The sequence below is a fragment of the Vanellus vanellus genome (assembly GCF_965231255.1).
Source record: "Vanellus vanellus genome assembly, chromosome: 5".
NCBI lineage: Eukaryota > Metazoa > Chordata > Aves > Charadriiformes > Charadriidae > Vanellus > Vanellus vanellus.
The window spans coordinates 48,922,549-48,940,524 of NC_138910.1; the positions used below are offsets into that span (position 1 = coordinate 48,922,549).

The window sequence follows — 17,976 nt, forward strand, 5'->3', positions numbered from 1 at the left end:
GTTTTTGGAAGGCAGAGGTCCTCTGCTGCTTCCTCACCTCAGGCTACAAGAATTTGATTGCATGTGTAGTATCTGCCTGAATCAGAGATGTTTATGACTCCAAATTGCATATGAAGACTCAAAAGCCCTCGTAGCAGTCTTATGGAAATGTAGAAATAAAAGCTTCAAAATGGTCAGTAATCCAGAGTTATTTCAAATCTAGAAAATTGTCTTTGTAGCCACCGGCAGAAGCTGGGACAGTCTTATACGAAGCAGAGCTGCTGCATTTTGCTGACGATCTGAAGAAGTGGAAGGACAGATACGTCGTTATCAAAAACGACTACACTGTGGATTGCTTTGAGACTAAAGAGGTAAATGTTTCTTCCTCTTATGTTCTTCTATGCTCCCAAAGAAACTGATATCAAGTGAATTGTCCATTGCTGCCACCTTTCTTTTGGCAATACTAGATGAAATTTTGTCCTCAGCAAGGTGGCTCCAGGCTTGCGGAGATGGCTGGACGCTCCATGGGGATGGCTGAGAGTACAACCAAGTGCCTTGTGTTGGCCATACATGTTGGCAAGAATTAGCAAATCATTTTAGCAGCACTTTGAACCTTCCTTATCACAGAACACTTCTTATCTCTATGTCATTGTAATACGTCCCTGTGCTTCTGCTGTTGAGTTTTAAGTAGCAATTTTTGGGTTGCTTCAGGTTGACTACAGTGAAGTTTTTTATTTGGCAGCTGCCATAGTCAAACTAGTCCTGGCTGACAAATCAAACAAATAGGGCTTAGAAGAAAATCCCATCCTTTTCCCCTCCCTTTTATCCCTGACTTCATCATGGCTTGTGAACATGTAGAGGATATTTTTAGATATGTTTTTTACATTTAACCATGTTTTAGATTTGATGTCTCCAGGGAATATTTCCAAAATTCAGTCTGACAAAAAAAAATTCCCTTTGGGGAATGTCCCCGTGCATTAGCTTTGTAAATGAGTTGTGTGCTTTATGTTTTCCCTCTCCTTAATTGCTATTTGACTCCTTCTCTCTTGATTTTCCAGGCCTACCAGAAAGGAGCCAGCCCTAAATATCATGTTCTTCCTGCAGGAGGCAAAGTACTGACTTCAGAAGAAGATTACAATTTGCTGTCTGATAAACATTTTCCAGATCCTGTTGGTAAGCCCTGCTTGAAGCTGAACTGCTAAACCCCAAGCACTGTTCCTTACGCAGACCTCTTCTGGGCAGGTTTTCAGGCTAGTCTCTGAAACGGGGCAACGGAAGATGCACGCAGCCCTTTTTTGTAAGTCAAAGCACAGCTCCAGAGTGGACTTACACAGAAGATGCTATAAGCTGACGTTCAGAGAAATGCTGGCTCCCTTTTTATTCCAGCGTCCCGGCACAAAGCCACTGGAAGCTGTGCAGAAGCAGGGCAGGAACCACACCACTATTGTTCCTGGGCTTTGTTAATATTCCTGGTTTATTTGTTTCCATTTTTAGATGCCAGCTGCCTGTGTTGACTCACAGTTGATAATAAGTCCCATAGAGAGGGCAGGAAGGTTGCTGCTGCTGATTTTGTTGTTTCTGGAACAGGAACCACTGTGGTCCTGCCTGCTCCCACCCCACTCCATGAAGATGGAGAAAATTCAGGCTTTAAGGGAGTGGATGTCATGGTGCAGTTGGATTTGGAAAATGGGGTGCCACGTGAGGAAAGGGATAAGGGCAACATGTCAAGAAGTATTTTTTTTTTAAGTCCTGTCTCATAGCACTTAAAGTTATGACTGTTGGGAGGTGTCTCCCTTACACCACTTTCCCAAGGTGTAGGGTGGTCAGAGGGTGGTGTGGGGCAGCAGTGCCTGGAAGTGTCCTCCATGTGTCACCACAGCTCTGCGGGAGTTGGGGTTGAGTGATGTGGAGCAGCCCAAGGCCACTTGCGCGCTTCCCATGGCTCTCCTTTCACAATGAGTGGCTCAGTTAGATTTTTATGGCCCTTCTCCCCTTCTGTGCAATGCTGAACACCCTCCAAGATGAACCTCTTGTGGCTGGGCACTCGATGCATGGCACAGAGACAAGATAGGGTTTGGTCATCCATAAATGGTGTTGTACAGCATCCCCTGTGCACAGTGACTCAGGGCAGGTGGAAACTGAAGCTACTTAATACTTTCTCTGCTTCATCTTCAAGGGCTTGAAGTGACAGTTCATAAGGCCATCTTGCAGTTGTGTTTGGAATCCTGGAGTCAAGGGAACCACTGCTGTTCCTACATGGTCTAACACATTATTTTTCTCTATGTAAGACCATATGTTCCTATACAGTGTCTATCTGGAAGAGACCAGAGTTGCACACTAACTTACTTTTTGCCATGAAAACCTCTTCCCTAGCAGTGACAATCCAATGAAATAGTTACTTTGAAATTTTACCAAAAATGTGTAGCTTATGTCCACCTTGAATACAAAACGAGAGGACATCAAGTTGCTATGGTATAGCATAGAGAGGTGGTTTGGTACCCACTAAGTTTGCCCATCCCAGCTGTGTCCTCCTGCCCTCTATGCCTGATCACTTGCATGAAGAAAGAGACATGATTTTTCATGTCTCATGCTTTCTTGCTAGCAAAGGCCTGTTCTCTCTGTCATAGAAGAGGAAAATGGCCAAATTCCCCAAGAAATCTGCAGATTTCAAATGGAGATGTGTTTTTTGTGTAGGGTCGAGTGAGAAGGAGGTCACTCAAGCCTTCGTTCAGCTGCCGAGAGAGTTCCCTGTTTACCTGTGGCAGCCTTTTGCCCGACACAGCTACTACTGCTTCCCGGAGGCAGAAGCTCAGAGGCAGTTCAGCGCCGTGCTGGGGGACTGCGTGAGACACTCAAACCATGGTGAGTGCAGAAAGGCCCTCTTCCTGTATGCCATTCACCCCGGTGAAGATTTAAATATCTATTACAATAAAAAAAAAGCTGTAGAAAAGTGCAAGTCACTTACAAAAGATGCTTGTCTTTCAGTGCCTTGCAGAATACATTAGCATACCTCTTCTTCTTGCTTTGCTGGGAGTGAAGTTAGGTGGGATTTGAGCTGCAGTGTAGTAAGCTTGGGTAGAAAACAAGGGAACTGCTTTGAAAGTGTCACTCCCCTCTCTGTCAGCTCATTTAAATCCAGTATCATGATAGAAAATCATACGAGATTTTTACTAAATACGGCAAGGCAAACTCTCACCTATGTTTGCAAGCTTTACAAATGCATCATAGGTATAGTAGACCAGGTTTATACAACATGGAGGGAACACGGTCTCCCAGTACACTTCTGTAATGTCATACATATATCAGCAATGGTCAAACATCCAGTGTTTTCTGCAGGTGTTGAGATGGCAGCTCAAGCCCCAGCCACGATTAAACTTTGCAGGAGGGACATGAATGATGCAGATGAGACACAGTAATGATTGTTTGCACAAGGGTAAATTTTAAATCTCACTTTCTAAGTATGTTAGACTAGAAAACTTAAAAAAAAAAACCAACTTGTGACTTGCTGGGATAATAAAAGCAACCTTGCTCACATGAAATTGGAAGAGCATTTATGAGTTGCATCCTTCAGAAAAAGAAATGCTTTCCTGTTTTTGAGATGACTTTTCTCTTTTTCCATCAAGTTGACCTGGTTCTCCCACTGGTGTCCAGGCTCTTCCATGCCTTTAGTGTTGCTTTTAAGTCCCATCTGCTCTGTTCCTGCTGCCCTTGGTGGGAGATGTGAACACTCAGGAACTTCTCCAGCTACTTGGGCCTGAAGCTTGTGCTTGTAGATCCTCCCCAGATCCTTCTCAACTTCCACCTCTTTTCACTTGTCTCCACTGCCAAAGGCATTCCCGGTCTCCTTTAAGAATCCATTCCCATGACAAAAACACACTGTATTTCTAGGCAGTTCCCTAAGTTATTTGTGTGGTGCTCGGTGGTGGTTGGTGGCAGGTGCTTTCTTTGCAGGACACACAGGATTTTTGGTGCTGATGCTAGCCAGGTGGTGTACACTCCCCTGGCACGCAGTCCCACTTTCCAGTTCATTTCCAAGCCATGCTGAAGGCAGTGAGATGCAGCGTGCCCTTCTAGCACTGACAGCCTCATACAAACCGGAGGAAGCAGCTCCAATGCAAATCTGTGTAGGTGTGGAGAGGCTGAGGGCTAAGACACCCTAGTAGGCTAGGGACTATAAAGACTGTTTCATGGCTAGGGATCAATCTAGAAGGAACACGCCTTCACTTGCTATTTCCAAATAGCTTAAGTCTCAATAAATATTCCCTATATAGCTGCCAGGGGAACCCTAATTCCCATAGTGTGCCCGAGGGCAAAGCCTGCCTCTGATTTTTGGTTCTGATTAGCTTGGTTTAGCTGCAGCAGTCAGCCAGTATGTAAGCGCTCTGGACTGTGGAAAACCACCCCTTTGCTCCTCACCAGGATTTGGTAAGGAGATGGGGATACAATCAAGTTTTCCTGGCGCTGTCAGTCTTTCATGACTTGAAACCTGTTCATTAGCTTTAGGGTTTTTCATTTCTCTCTTCTGGAGCAAGTGTAACAGGCTTGACAAAGATTTTGGCAGCCTTTTGTTTTTTTCTTAAAGTTCAGCACATCACTCTAGGGGCCAATTCTGAATTGGCAGAAGCTGGGACTAGATGACCTAATAGGTCTTTTCCATCTCCAATGCCTGCGAGTCTGTGTTTTATTATATTTCATATGGCTCAGCTATTGCTCATTTATGCATCTGTTCCAGGATTTATCTCTCTCAGCTTTTTCTGTGGTCAAATTTCTATCTGACAGAAGATTCTTAGTGACACTGGAGTGCCTTCATCCAGGCTCATCCTTTCTGTCACGTTATTTCTGCTCAACAGACTGATTGGTAGAAAAAGACAGTCTGGATTAAGACCTACTGTTATACCAGTAAAAGTGAACAGGTTTTTACAGCTAAGGAAATGGGAGCCCCTGTTTTCTGGATTTCTTGGAGTTATACCATCTCCTAGAAACCTAGGTGCTGCAAGTGGAAAAATAATGACTGACCAGCACACCAGTAACCCAGTTTCAAGGACTTCATATTGATTTATATTCCATTCTCATATGTCTGAAAGATGCTACTTTATTAATACTTTTTAAAGCCTTATTTGCAAATGATTATGCCTACAAAAACCAGGTATCTGAACAATCCAGCAAAGTTAGAGGCACGCGCAGCAATAGAACGGATAATAAGGCTAGTGATATAAAAATTGGCTGTGCTCTTTCATTAAAAAAATAGAAAAGAGAGAAGAAATGTGAAAAATCCTTTGGGTTCAATTGTGGAATATAATTTAGTGGGATAAGGAGCCCCAGCCAAGATAGCACTTGCCCCACCTCTTCTAAAAAGTGCCAAGTTAACATTTGTCCGGGCAGATTTGGCAAGGGCAGAAGATAGATGTAATGTCTGATCAGAAGTTGCCTTTCTGTCTTTTCTATAATCTACCACTTCTGGAAAGGAATATATCGCACTGGGCTTTAGCCAAGAACTTGGAGGAGTTTTCAGTTAAAGTTTGTTTTCTCCCAGTAAGCAGAATTAAATACTGTCTCTTGCTGAACAGAAAACTGGACTGAATCAGCATGTGGTCTTGTGATGGGAGCCACCCTGGCATTCAACTGTTTCCTCTCTTTAGAGTCCCTCTGTTATAAATAACCAGTCCAGCCTGTGTTTCTGGGTTTTCTGGTCAGAACTCAAGGTCAAGAGAATAATTACAAGAGCATTTGGATTTAGTGATTGCTGCTTACAAATATGATTCAGATGTACGGATTATGGGTTCTCCTCCCCCCCTAAATTTTCCTATTGTGTTTGTCCTTCCTTTATACTAATTAATAAGGATTGCAGGACAATGATTTCCTTCATTATCAATAGAGTATGTATATGTTTTTCACCTTTCTTGAATACAGTTCAGATAAAGCATATTTAAAACCTTTAAAATGAGCCTAACCCAATCAGAACCTGACTGGTCATGGCTTTAAAAATACTCTAGCACAACTGGACATGTACACTGATATTCTGTGAATTGCCCTGACTCTGAAAATTGATTGACTGATTACCCTGCATACAGAAATCATCCCAGTTCAGTGATTCATCTGGGCAGCTCCCGCTTTGCTCTTTGCAAGCTGGCTTTTGTTATGCTGCAGGATTTGGGGAGGAGATCAAAGGCTTTTGGGGTTTTAAACTGCGAGGTCGTGTGATTAAGGGCTTATTAATGAAAACACAAGTGCCCACGGAGCAGCAATGAACCCTGACAAACTGATGGGTGCAGAGGGGACCCCGACCCAGCTGACCCAGCACTCAGAGGAGGGGGCTCAGCTCATGGTCCCACTGTGAAACCTACTCAGGTGGGCCACCAGCAGCTCTCCCCAGCTGCCTTGTAGTCGGCAGGGCTGTCGTTGCCTAAGCTGGTACGGTACTCGTTGTAGGATGGAGGGGAAGAACACTTGAGGACTGTGTAAAGCATATTATGGGATGTTTTCCAGGAGACTGGAAATCCAGTGGGAATGTGTGACATTTATTATGGGATGTATAGGGGAAGGACAAAAGGTGGGAAAAGGGAAGGATCAAAGTGGATTGGAGAGGAACAAGCATGAGATAACAGAGGGGAAAGGGGGATAAATGGAGCCAACTGGATGTGAACAGGAGACCGATCAGTATGCATGTCCAGTCAAGCCCCATGCTAGATCACCACGGTCTGTCCTGTCTTCTTACTAAACTCCACTTCTAACTATTTTCCAGGGTGAAGTTGCTCTCCAGTGTGTGTGCTGGGGTCCTAAGTGCCAGCAAGTAGAGAAGGAGGCATGGGGTCATGGGGACACCACAAGTTTGAGGTGTCATTAGCTGGAGATATGTGTGTGAGAGGTCCCAGTGCCAGCAAAGGGAGAAGAAACCACAGAGCACAGGGTCCCATAGGTGTAGGGCCATCATCTGGTGAGACCTGAGTGTTTTTCTAATGAGCTTCCATCAGTTGTGCTGGAGTACGGGAAGCCAATACTTCAGTCACTACCAAACTTCAAGCTGGACTACCCGGCAAGTAGGAGAGGAGGTGTGGGAGCCAGCAACCAGAGAGACCATAGGGCTGGGACCAGTACTGAAGGGACCATAGGTCCAAGCCAGCTGCTGAAGAGACATAGCAGGTCTGAGAGTTACTGCTGAGGGGAACATAGGTCTGGACCTGCTGTCAGTGGGGGCAGGTGGGGAAGGACGTAATGAGAGCTGCTAGGTTTGGGCTACATAAGTCATACTTGCCTTTGCTTCCCTTTTCTGGCTGAGTTTGAGTCAAATATATTTTCAAAATTGCTTTTCACCATTCAGTGTGTCACCCTTTTCCTGTGAAAATTAATGACTGCGTAACTGTGCTCCCAGGAAAAAAAAGATTACTGTAAATTTGCATACTCAGTACAGAGGTGCTACTATCTAATCTTGGCCATTGTCTAAAAACTGCTTTACAAAACCTCAATCAAAAAGCTTCCTTCCCTCCAAACTGTTCATTCTTTACCAACAGCTTTGTAATTAAGGACTTCTGTGGGTGGCATTAAAGAACATTGTGTGCAGCTCTGAAACGCCACGATTCATTTCTCATTGAATTTATTACCTAAGCTTAGGGTATAAAACATTATAAAGAGCATATGTGCTGATTTCAAAGCTTTTTAGCTTTGATCAATGAATATGATAAATGAAAGGGTGAGTTAAATTAGTTAAATGACATAAATGTGCATATAGAAAGATAACATTGAGGGAAGGGCTCTAAATATAGAACAAGTCAGACAAAAAAATCATAGAATCATAGAATGGTTTAGGTTGGAAGGGACCTTAAAGATCATCTAGTTCCAAACCCCCTGCCATGGACAGGGACAACTCCCACTAGATCAGTTTGCTCAAAGCCTCGTCCAAGCTGGTCTTGAACACTTCCAGGGATGGGGTCTCCGCATTTCTCTGGGTAACCTGTTCTGGTGCCTCACCACCCTCATAGTGAAAATTTTCTTCCTGATATCTAATCTGAATCTACCCTCTTCCAGTTTGTAGCCATTACCCCTTGTCCTATCACTACTTGCCCTTGTAAAAAGTCCCTCTCCAGCTTTCTTGTAGGCCCCCTTCGGATACTGGAAGGCCGCTGTAAGGTCTTCCCAGAGCCTTCTCTTTGGCTGAACAACCCCAACTCTCTTAGCCTATCCTCATAGGAGAGGTGCTCCATCCCTCAGATCATCCTCGTGGCTCTCCTCTGGACATGCTCCAGCAAGTCCATGTCCTTCTCATGTTGGGGACCCCAGAGCTGGATGCAATATTGCAGGTGGGGTCTCACAAGAGCAGAGTAGAGGGGCAGAATCACCTCCCTCAACCTGCTGGCCACACTTCTTTTGATGCAGCCCAGGATGTGGTTGGCTTTCTGGGCTGCGAGCACATATTGCCAGCTCATGTTGAGCGTCTCATCCACCAACACTCCCAAGTCCTTCTCCTCAGGGCAGCTCTCAATCCGTTCTCCACCCAACCTGTATTTCTGCTTGGGCTTGCCCAACCCATGTGCAGGACCTTGCACTTGGCCTGGTTGAACTTAATGAGGTTGGCATGGGTCCACCTCTCAAGCCTGTCCAGGTCCCTCTGGATGGCATTCCAGTGTGTCGACCACACCACACAGCTTGGTGTCATCAGGAAACTTGCCGAGGATGCACTCAATCCCACTGTCCATGTCACCAACAAAGATGTCAATCAGCACCGGTCCCAGTACTGACCCCTGAGGAACACCACTCGTCACTGGTTTCCACTTGGACATCGAGCTGTTGATCTCAACTCTTTGAGTGTGGCCATCCAGGCAATTCCTTGTCCACCAAGTGGTCCATCCGTCAAATTCATGTCTGTCCAATTTAGAGAATGGGATGTCCTCCAGGACAGTGTCAAATGCTTTGCACAAGTCCAGATAGATGATGCCTGTTGCTCTTCCCTTATCCACCAACACTGTAACACCATCATAGAAGGTCACCAGATTTGTCAAGCATGACTTGCCCTTGGTGAAGCCATGTTGGCTGTCACTGACCATCTTATTTTCCATGTGTCTTAGCAGAGTTTTCAGGAGGATCTGCTCCATGATCTTGCCAGGCACAGAGGTGAGACTGACTGGCCTGTAGTTCCTCAGGTCTTCCTTTTTTCCCTTTTTGAAAATGAGGGTTATGTTTGCCCTCTTCCAGTCAGCAGGAACTTCACCAGACTGCCATGACTTTTCAAATATAATGGAAAGTGGCTTAGCAACTTCATCTGCCAGTTCTCTCATGACCCGCAGATGGATTTCATCAGATCCCATGGATTTGTGCACCCTCGGGTTCCTTAGGTGGTCTCATACATGATCTTCTCCTACAGTAGGCTTCTCCCAGTCACTGCTTTTGCCTTCTGTGACTTGGGTGGTGTGGTTAGAGCTCTTGCCAATGAAGACAGAGGCAAAAAAGTTGTTGAGTACCTCAGCCTTCTCCATATCCCGGGTGATGAGGTCTCCCATTTCCTTCCAGAGAGGGCCCACATCTTCCCTAGCCTTCCTTTTATCACTGACATACTTATAGAAGTTTTTCATGTTGCCCTTGTTGTCCCTGGCCAGATTTAATTCTATCTGGGCTTTAGCTTGCTTAGCCTGGTCCCTGGCAGCTTGGACAGTTTCTCTGTATTCCTCCCAGGCTGCCTGTCCTTGCTTCCACCTTCTGTAGGCCTCCTTTTTGCTTTTGAGTGTGTCCAGGAGCTCCTTGTTCATCCATGCTGGCCTCCTGGCATTTTTGCCTGACTTCTTTGTTGGGATACATTGCTTCTGAGCTTAAAGGAGGTGATCCTTGAATATTAACCAGCTTCCTTGAGCCCCTCTCCCCTCCAGTGCTTTATGCCATTGGACCCTACCAAGCAGATCCCTCAAGAGTCGAAAGTCTGCTCTCCTGAAGTCCAGGGTAGTGAGCTTGCTGTGCAGCCTCTTCACCGCCCTAAGGATCTTAGACTCTACCATTTCATGATCACTGCAGCCAAGGCTACCCTTGAGCTTGACATTCCCCACTAACCCCTCCTTGTTGGTAAGGTCAAGTTTCAGCATAGCTCTTCTCCTCATTGGCTCCTCTACCACTTGGAGAAAGAAGTTGTCACCGACACATTCCAAGAGCTTCCTGGATTGCTTGTGCCCCGCTGTGTTGTTCTTCCAACAGATATTAGGATGGTTGAAGTCCTCCATGAGGACCAGGGCCTGTGAACGCGATGCTGCTCCTATCTGTCTATAGAGGGTCTCATCCACCCCACCATCCTGGTCAGGTGGCCTGTAGCAGACCCCCACTGTAATGTCACCTGCCCCTGCATTCCCTTTAGTGCTAACCGATAAGCTCTTAGTCAGCTCTTCATCCATCCCCAGGTGGAGTTCGATGCAATCCAGCTGGTCATTGACAGAGGGGAACAGTCCCACGTCGTCTCCCCTGCCTGTCCTTCCTAAAGAGCCTGTATCCTTCCATTCCAACACATAGGAGGCATCCCACCACATCTCTGTGATGCCAATGAGATTATACCCCTTGAGGTGTGTGCACGTCTCTAAGTCCTCTTGTTTGTTCCCCATGCTACGTGCATTTCCATAGAGGCACTTAAGCTGTGTCCCCATTGAAGCTGATTTACTGGCTGGAGTGGCTGCAATTCCTTTGTGTTGCTCTCCAGGTGGACTTCCATGGGTGTTTTACCCGTGTTTCCTGTTGGCTCCTATTGCCTCAGGAGCCCCTGGCTTATCTCCATAAGACTTCAAGTGTGCTGCAGTCTACCCAGCACATCTTGGAGCAACAGGGTGAGGGCCCTCACTAGCTCCCCATCCCTCAGACATTGGTGTATTGTCCCTTGACTTGTCATGAGCAAACCTGATAATACCCTCCTCCCCCATCAAGTCTAGTTTAAAGCTCTTTCAGTGAGCCCCGCTAGCTCATAGGCAAAGACCCTCTTCCCCCTTTGAGAAAGATGAACCCCATCCAACAGCAGCAAGCTTGGTGCTGTGTAGGCCATCCCATTGTCAAAAACCCCAAAATTATGGTGGTGACACCAGCTATGGAGCTATGTATTAACAGAGCAAGTGTTTCGGTTTCTTCCAATGTTTCCTGTTTTGAGTGACACAGGACTAATTTATCTTCTAATACTTGGGAAAACGGTACTTTTAGAAGACTCTAGTGTCTGAATTTGTGAAAATATTTACTTTATAGCCAGCTATGGTGTATGGGTTTCAAGGTCTCAGTGTTTTTGAGCTTGCCAGGTGCAGGGATGAGGAAGAGTGAGACCTGAGCACTTGACCCAAGTTGGCCAACAGGATTATTTCATACCGTGAGCATCACATTCAATGTAAATTAGAAAGTTTGCTGTGAAGTGCTCTCTTCTTTGATGGTGGCGATCCAGAGAACTTCTTGCCCTGGTGCCAGACCCCTGGGGCTGTCCCTTCCTCATGAAGCCGTAGCGCTTGCGATGTCCAACATTTGTTGTCCACTGCTGGGAGTGCACAGCTTCATACCGATATAATTGACTGAGTATATCTTTGTCTTTGTATGAGTCTTTTGTCTGAGTCTTTGTATATTTTGTATTGGTATTAGGATCAATATTGGTTCTTTAGTGCTATTAATATTAGCTATCTAGTCTTATTCTATTAAATCTGTTTATATTTCAACCCCTGGGTTTCCTTGTTTTTTCCCAATTCCCCTTCCTGGGTGGGGAGGAGTCATCAGGTGATGGAATGATTGTCTAAATGACAATAACCTGTTGTGGGTTTCTCAAACAGTAACACAATGTCACTGCCTGTAGCTGGAAGGAGAGAAGAAAAGATAACCTGTGCCCCAGATTCCCTTACTAACTGTCCCAAGGCCCTGAAGTCTCTTTTAATCACCCTTGGGCTACGTGTTGCAACTTCATTGCCACTCACATGGAAAAGCAGCAATGGGTAACAGTCTGAGGGCCATACTAGGCTAGAAAGTTTCCTAGTGATGTCCCTAACTTGGGCCCACGGGAGGCAGCAGACTTTCCTAAAGGGTCTACCTGGCATACTGGACCCTCTGTTCCCCTCAGAAGGGAGGAAGGGAGTTGCCTACAACTATAACCTGTCTTTTCTTTGTCATGGAGGTGGTTGTCATACAGGGGGTAGACTTTCCCAGTCCTGGCAACTCCTCTGGTGTAGTCAGATCATCATCTACATCATCCATTGGCTGGCCTACCTCATCCGGAGCCTCATACCTATTGTACAGAGGCACCTGGGTGGGCAAGGAGGGGGTTTGCTTGCCGCCCCTAGCACGGACTTGCCTTCATTCACAGCTTTCCATTAAGCCACCCCCTTTAGCCTGGTGGGGGGAGGATATGGGATTCCTTTGATCTTGTTTTTTTCTGGTGTCTGTCCTGCAAATGTTCTTTGCAGAACAATAGCAATCCAACAGATACAGAGTAGTCAATAATAAAATATGATGGTGTAGATTAATACGACCTAGTGATGGCTCTTGATAAAGATAATTCTACATAGAGAGAAGAACATAGAGTTGTCTGGGTACAGGGCTACACAATTAAATTGTTGACGTTCACTGTGCTAGTCTCTTCCTTATGCTGTAGGACATATGCTGTGTTTTTCCAGTGTGATTATGTAGCCTTCACTGTTTTAGTAAAACTGAGAAATAGATGTTTCAAATGACAAATGACTTATTTGCTTTAGTAAATAATTAGTATTGTTGACCACATTAGAATTTGTTATATCTAAAGATCCTACATTTCATCATTATGTAAATTGTGTTACTATATTTGTTTCAGTTTTGATGATTCATAATTAATTCAGGGGAATAACAGCACATGACAAAAAATATACATCCTAATATCACTTTCGTATCAACTTCCCAACAGAAGGGGCAGCAAGAAGGAGAATTTTCTGCCCGTAATATTATTTTTTAACTTTTCCTCCCTAAGTTTTGCCTTCATTGAGTTTTTCTTAGGTTGATAGGGAGGAGCTGCTGACCATTCACTGTTCCTTCCAGAGACCCTGTTCTTCTCAAGCATCTGTGGAGGTCATATCTTCACCAGTGTAGGACTTTATGTACTACTTAGCTTTAAAAACTTCTCAGTTTTCTATAGAATCTGTACTTGAGTTGGAGTTTGAGGAAGCAGCTTCTTTTTTTCCTTCAATTTCCTAAACGGCTACTCCCAGTTCAGATGCAGGCTGCAGCATGCGATTCATTGGTTTGCCTTTATCTCCATGATCCCTCCACTTTCGTCCACAGCTTGGACTTAGTCTGCTTCCCTCTCCATCCCCATTTTCTTAGTGAAATGGTGAGAACTGCACACCTCAAATTTTGGGGGAAATTTGCTGCTGAAATGAACACCTAAGCCCCAATGGGGAAGCACCGTCAATCTCAAACTGGCAATAATGAGGGAAATTCTCAAAATATTCACAATGCTCTAATATTTTCCATTTTCTAGTTTTTAATCCTTTATGTTTGTATGCACTGAAAATCAGAGTGAAGTTTCTTCTGAACGTTTATTTCATTTTTTGTTATTTTAGGAGGTCTTCTTGTTTCTTATATGAGGTGTCACTTGGTATTTGCTGTTAAAAGTGAAGAAGCCTGGCCACTTGGTGCTGGAATAGAGGGAAGTCTGCATGACAAGAAGGAACATACAAATAGCTAATTCTGGGAGACGCAGAGTTTCACTTCATGATTTTATTTTCTTTCATCTGGTTTGATTTCACATCCTTATCATGATAATCACCATCATGACACAGGAAGCTAATGGACTTTCAAAACGATATCCTGTCATCTCCAACCTCACTATAAATAACAAAAAAAAAAAAAAGAGAAATAAATGCATTAAAGAAGTACAATAAAGAAATACATTAGGTGAGAAAGAAATACAAAATATATTTTTAAGCTTGTGCAGGTCATTCTGTCACATGTTGGCTATGTCAGGACAACTAGGATGTCTTCAGATTTTTTTTTTTCTCTATCTCTGGCTTTTAAGGTTGCCATTAGCTGGGTCCACATTTCCTTTTTCAGCTGGCAGGAGTTTTTCTTGTAATTATTTCTAGCTTTCCTATGTTACATGTATATAGTAGATTTAGGACTTACCAACTCTTGGACTATAATTCAAAATAATTACTGAAGCATTGATAAAAGTTAGGAAGATGACATTAAATACTTAAGCTGATGATATATATCTCCATGTACAGAGCAAAGCAGCTGTCACAAGTCCAAATAGGATTTTGGAAAGGTTTTTTAATCTTCATGTTGCAAACAGGGTGGTTTTTCTTCTCCAGAGAGGGCAGCTATAGAGAAGGATTTTCCTGTTGCCTTTTTCAGATGATGTGCGGAAGGACCATTAAAGTAGAACTGAGGAGGAAGTTGAGTTTTTTGACGTTAAAGAAAAATGTCCTTTTGTACTGGGATGAAAGCAAGACCTTTCTGAAGGTTTACATGATAATTTGGGTATAGGAAAAGGTACAAATGAAGACAGAGTATTCAGCCCATCATCTGCCTGACTCAAAACTGGGACTTGTGTCTTGGCTTCTCTTGCTGCAGCTGCTGCACTTTGATTAATTAAATCACTTTATGGTTAATAAGATCAGATCTCCTGTACACCACATGAGTAGCTGAGACCATGGCTGCTGGTCTTTCACCAGACACATATCTGAGGTCCAAATGGACTTTTCAAAACTGATGTGCAAATGTTGTAATGTTCAAAACCATTTTGCTATAAATATCTTTGACGAGGCCTGTGAGACGCTATAAAACCCACTAAATTTTTCAGGACACAATTTAGGCTTTTTTGTATAATTTAGAATATTTTGCTTAAAATAAGACTATTTTTCCTCTTTCTGGTATGTTTTTGTTCTGCAACATCAGTTCTTTCATTCAGTGTGGCTTTTGCTTTTCCAGTAAGCCTGCTTGCCTGTACTGTAGTTAGGAATTTGTCTGTAGGAGGTATATTCATTCTGAAACACCAAGATGATTAATGGGCAAAAATCCTAATTGCGATTACGTTCTGCCTGCCTCTGTCACCTCCATGCCTGGGGCTGAGTCTCCTTTTCTTATATATTACCAAGTGTGGGGTGGTGCAGAATAGCCACTGCCTTGTGCTCACCACCCGAGCCTATTTTAGGAGCTGTGAAGATACTCATTTGTGTGGGTGTAAGGTTGCATTTTAGCTCCAGCTTCAAAGCTCAGTGGCAGAAAAATTCTCACCTGCACCAGAAATACAGTAGCTGGTTTGGAAAATGCTTGGAGATTGTGGGACATGAGCAATATTGTGATTCTTTGTGTGTGTTTATACGGTGCACTCATGTTTTTGACTACGCAACATGAAGCTGCTGGTCCCAGCAGAGGGAGGTACCTTGTAATCCGTCTCATGCTGCTTTGAACAGCTTTAATACAGGCATTGTGTGCTGCAAAGCAAACAGTTAAACCCGCTGAATGTTGATTTGATGGTCTCGGAGGGAACTTGTGCTGCAAAACTTGATTTGCTATAAATACAGCGTATTATTGCAGGGTTGTATCCTGTTTGGAAATGACTTCATCTCGCTTCTGTTAGCGGTTAGCAGCTTTATACCGCATGATCTATGAATAATATGATAGTACGTTGCTCTCAGGAAAACATCAGAGCTGTGAGGTTGATGCTTCTCAGACCCAGGGCATTATACTCCACTTCGTTCTGGATGTAGATAATAATATGACAGGACTCCATTTTGTAAAAGTAAGCAGCGTGTCCTTTTATTCAGAGAATCATTTCCAGAGGTGCGGTAGCTGTAGTACAAGCCCTGTGCAAGCTATCTTTTCCTGAGGCCAGTTCCTGAGCTCTCCTCATCTCCCCAAGTTCAAGCAGATGGATTCACTCTAATTTTCTTACCTGCTACCTGCTTTGGGTTGGGACCATTTGCTTATTTTTTGGAGACAGAAATTTTCAGAACCTTATTTTTTGCAGTTGATGGGCATGGCCTTTCTTACTAACTTTCTGTAATATCTTACAAACAACAGCTCTTAAAATGTGCTGGGAACTCAGGTGGTTGCTTTTTATCATTTGATAACATGATTATTGGATGGTCTTGCTCTCTCTTAGACATTCTCTGTGTGCTGTCCATAATCCTCTGTGTGATGATACTACTCATACACCCCACAGTAGAAAGTTGCTCATCATTAAACAGAAACTATATGAGCAACAGACAATAATCACCACAGTCCCTACCCACAGCAAATAAGTCCCAGGCAGATATTACCAGAAATGCTAGAAAAAAATGCTATTGCAGGAAACCTGTGATATAAAGATCACTCTTAGAAAGGGAAGTCATTCTTTTTCATGCTCATTTATTTTTATTTGATAGGCGTCACCTAGTTATGATGTTGGGAGGTTGGCAGAACGATTCCTTAACTGCAGGAACATCTCTTATTCCCTGATATTTTCCAGCTGCCTTCACCCCAAATCCTTCAGTGGCTGGCAGCGTACAATGGCTTTCTTTGAAGTAGCAATACAAGAGATGGAAATGCCCTATGTATGTTGATGGTTAAGACACCATAGTCTTTTAAAATAGCAGCCTTTTCTTTCAGCAGCCTCCCTCTGGTTTGGGATAATCTATTTTCTTTTTTACCAACTTGTGTTTTAAAAGAACTAAATTTAAAAAAAATCAATTAGAAATTGATTATTTTTTTTTATTGAAGAGTATGTATAATGGAAAGCAGAGGAAGAACAACAATCTAAATATATTTGAAAGAAACAAAATGCCAAGGTGAGATAACTGGGAAGGATAAGAAAATTGGGAAAAATGTAATTTGCATTTCTTAGCATGAAATCTCTTCTGCTGAGGGTAGCAGTGTCCAATGGAAAACATAAATGGTGGAAGTACTATCTTTTGAGACTGCTAAAGCTGAAGATAAGACACTTAAAATTCCAAATATTTCTCAGTTTTATCCACCTCCTATTATCTATTTGTAGCATCACAAGAAGGAAGGCCCTTCACCGATATCTGTACAGAGATTTTTCTTGTCCCAGGAAAATGCTATATAAGGTGATCAACAAGAAAGAGCTACAAACCAGATGTTTTGGCACTGCCTTCACCTGAGCCAGCTTTCCACCAAATAGATGATGAAGCAAGGAAATATTATTGTGAGATCACATAAAATTAAATGCAGTTTCTACTATTTTTTCATATTCCAAAAATTATAGCAAGTGACAAGCTTTCCCCCCATCAGTGAAAGGCCACCAAACTTGACTCCTCAGCCATCTTCATTTCCTTCCAGTGACTGTCCTTCTGTCTTCCCCACTCTTTAATTGAAGTCAGCCTGTGGTTTTTGAAGATTTGAGGAAGTTTTCATGGGCCCTACTGTCTTGTAGGAGGGAACTAAAAAGTATATCAGGTTGTTAGCAGCTTGTGTTGGGAAGAGAAATTTGACCAAAGCTGCAGTTATTGAGGATGGTAGGCAAGAGCCAGGCAAGGCTACCTTCCTATCTGTGGGCCTTTACATGATCATCTCTTATAAATATGGCCATCATTGGGTGCCAGATTGCTTTAATATTAATTACAGTTACCTGCAGGAAGAATTCAAGGACTGTAGGGAAAATAATATTCATTGAGTGCAGAATCTTTCACCAAACTGTAGTCAGCTCTCCAGCTCAGGAACGTATACGTCGATGTGAGTGCTGCAGGAAACAGATGAAGCCGGGGTGGATTACTTCCGAGTTTTGGTAGTCAGATAATGGGCGTTATGTCAGAATCAGCATTTCTGTAATTAAAACTCATGCTCTGTGAGCTCAGACTTCTGGATTCTGTTTTAACACTTGTTCATCCGTGTCTTTGGGCCTCAGCTTCTTGTGAAATGTCAGCCAAAAAGCTTAGATTACTCTCAGTGGTTTAGCTCGCTTTGGTAAAGCACTTTGTCCACAGTCAGTATACCCCTTCCCTATTATTAACAACAAAAGTAATAAATTTGTTGTAAGAAGAGCCCATATGGGAGAAAGACATTTATTGGATTGCAGTAGGGGCACTCATTTTGTTTTGA

The 17,976-nt window shown here is 43.5% G+C and overlaps 1 protein-coding gene across 1 annotated transcript in view; it reads left to right on the forward strand.

Moving 5' to 3' along the window:
- Positions 1 to 17,976, forward strand: part of NIBAN1 (niban apoptosis regulator 1) — a 76,442-nt gene that overhangs the window by 32,039 nt on the left and 26,427 nt on the right. Inside the window, exons 3-5 of the mRNA XM_082484263.1 lie at positions 219 to 350; positions 1,038 to 1,152; positions 2,674 to 2,841. Coding sequence (XP_082340389.1) covers positions 219 to 350; positions 1,038 to 1,152; positions 2,674 to 2,841 — 415 coding nt within the window. The remainder of the gene's footprint in view (positions 1 to 218; positions 351 to 1,037; positions 1,153 to 2,673; positions 2,842 to 17,976) is intronic.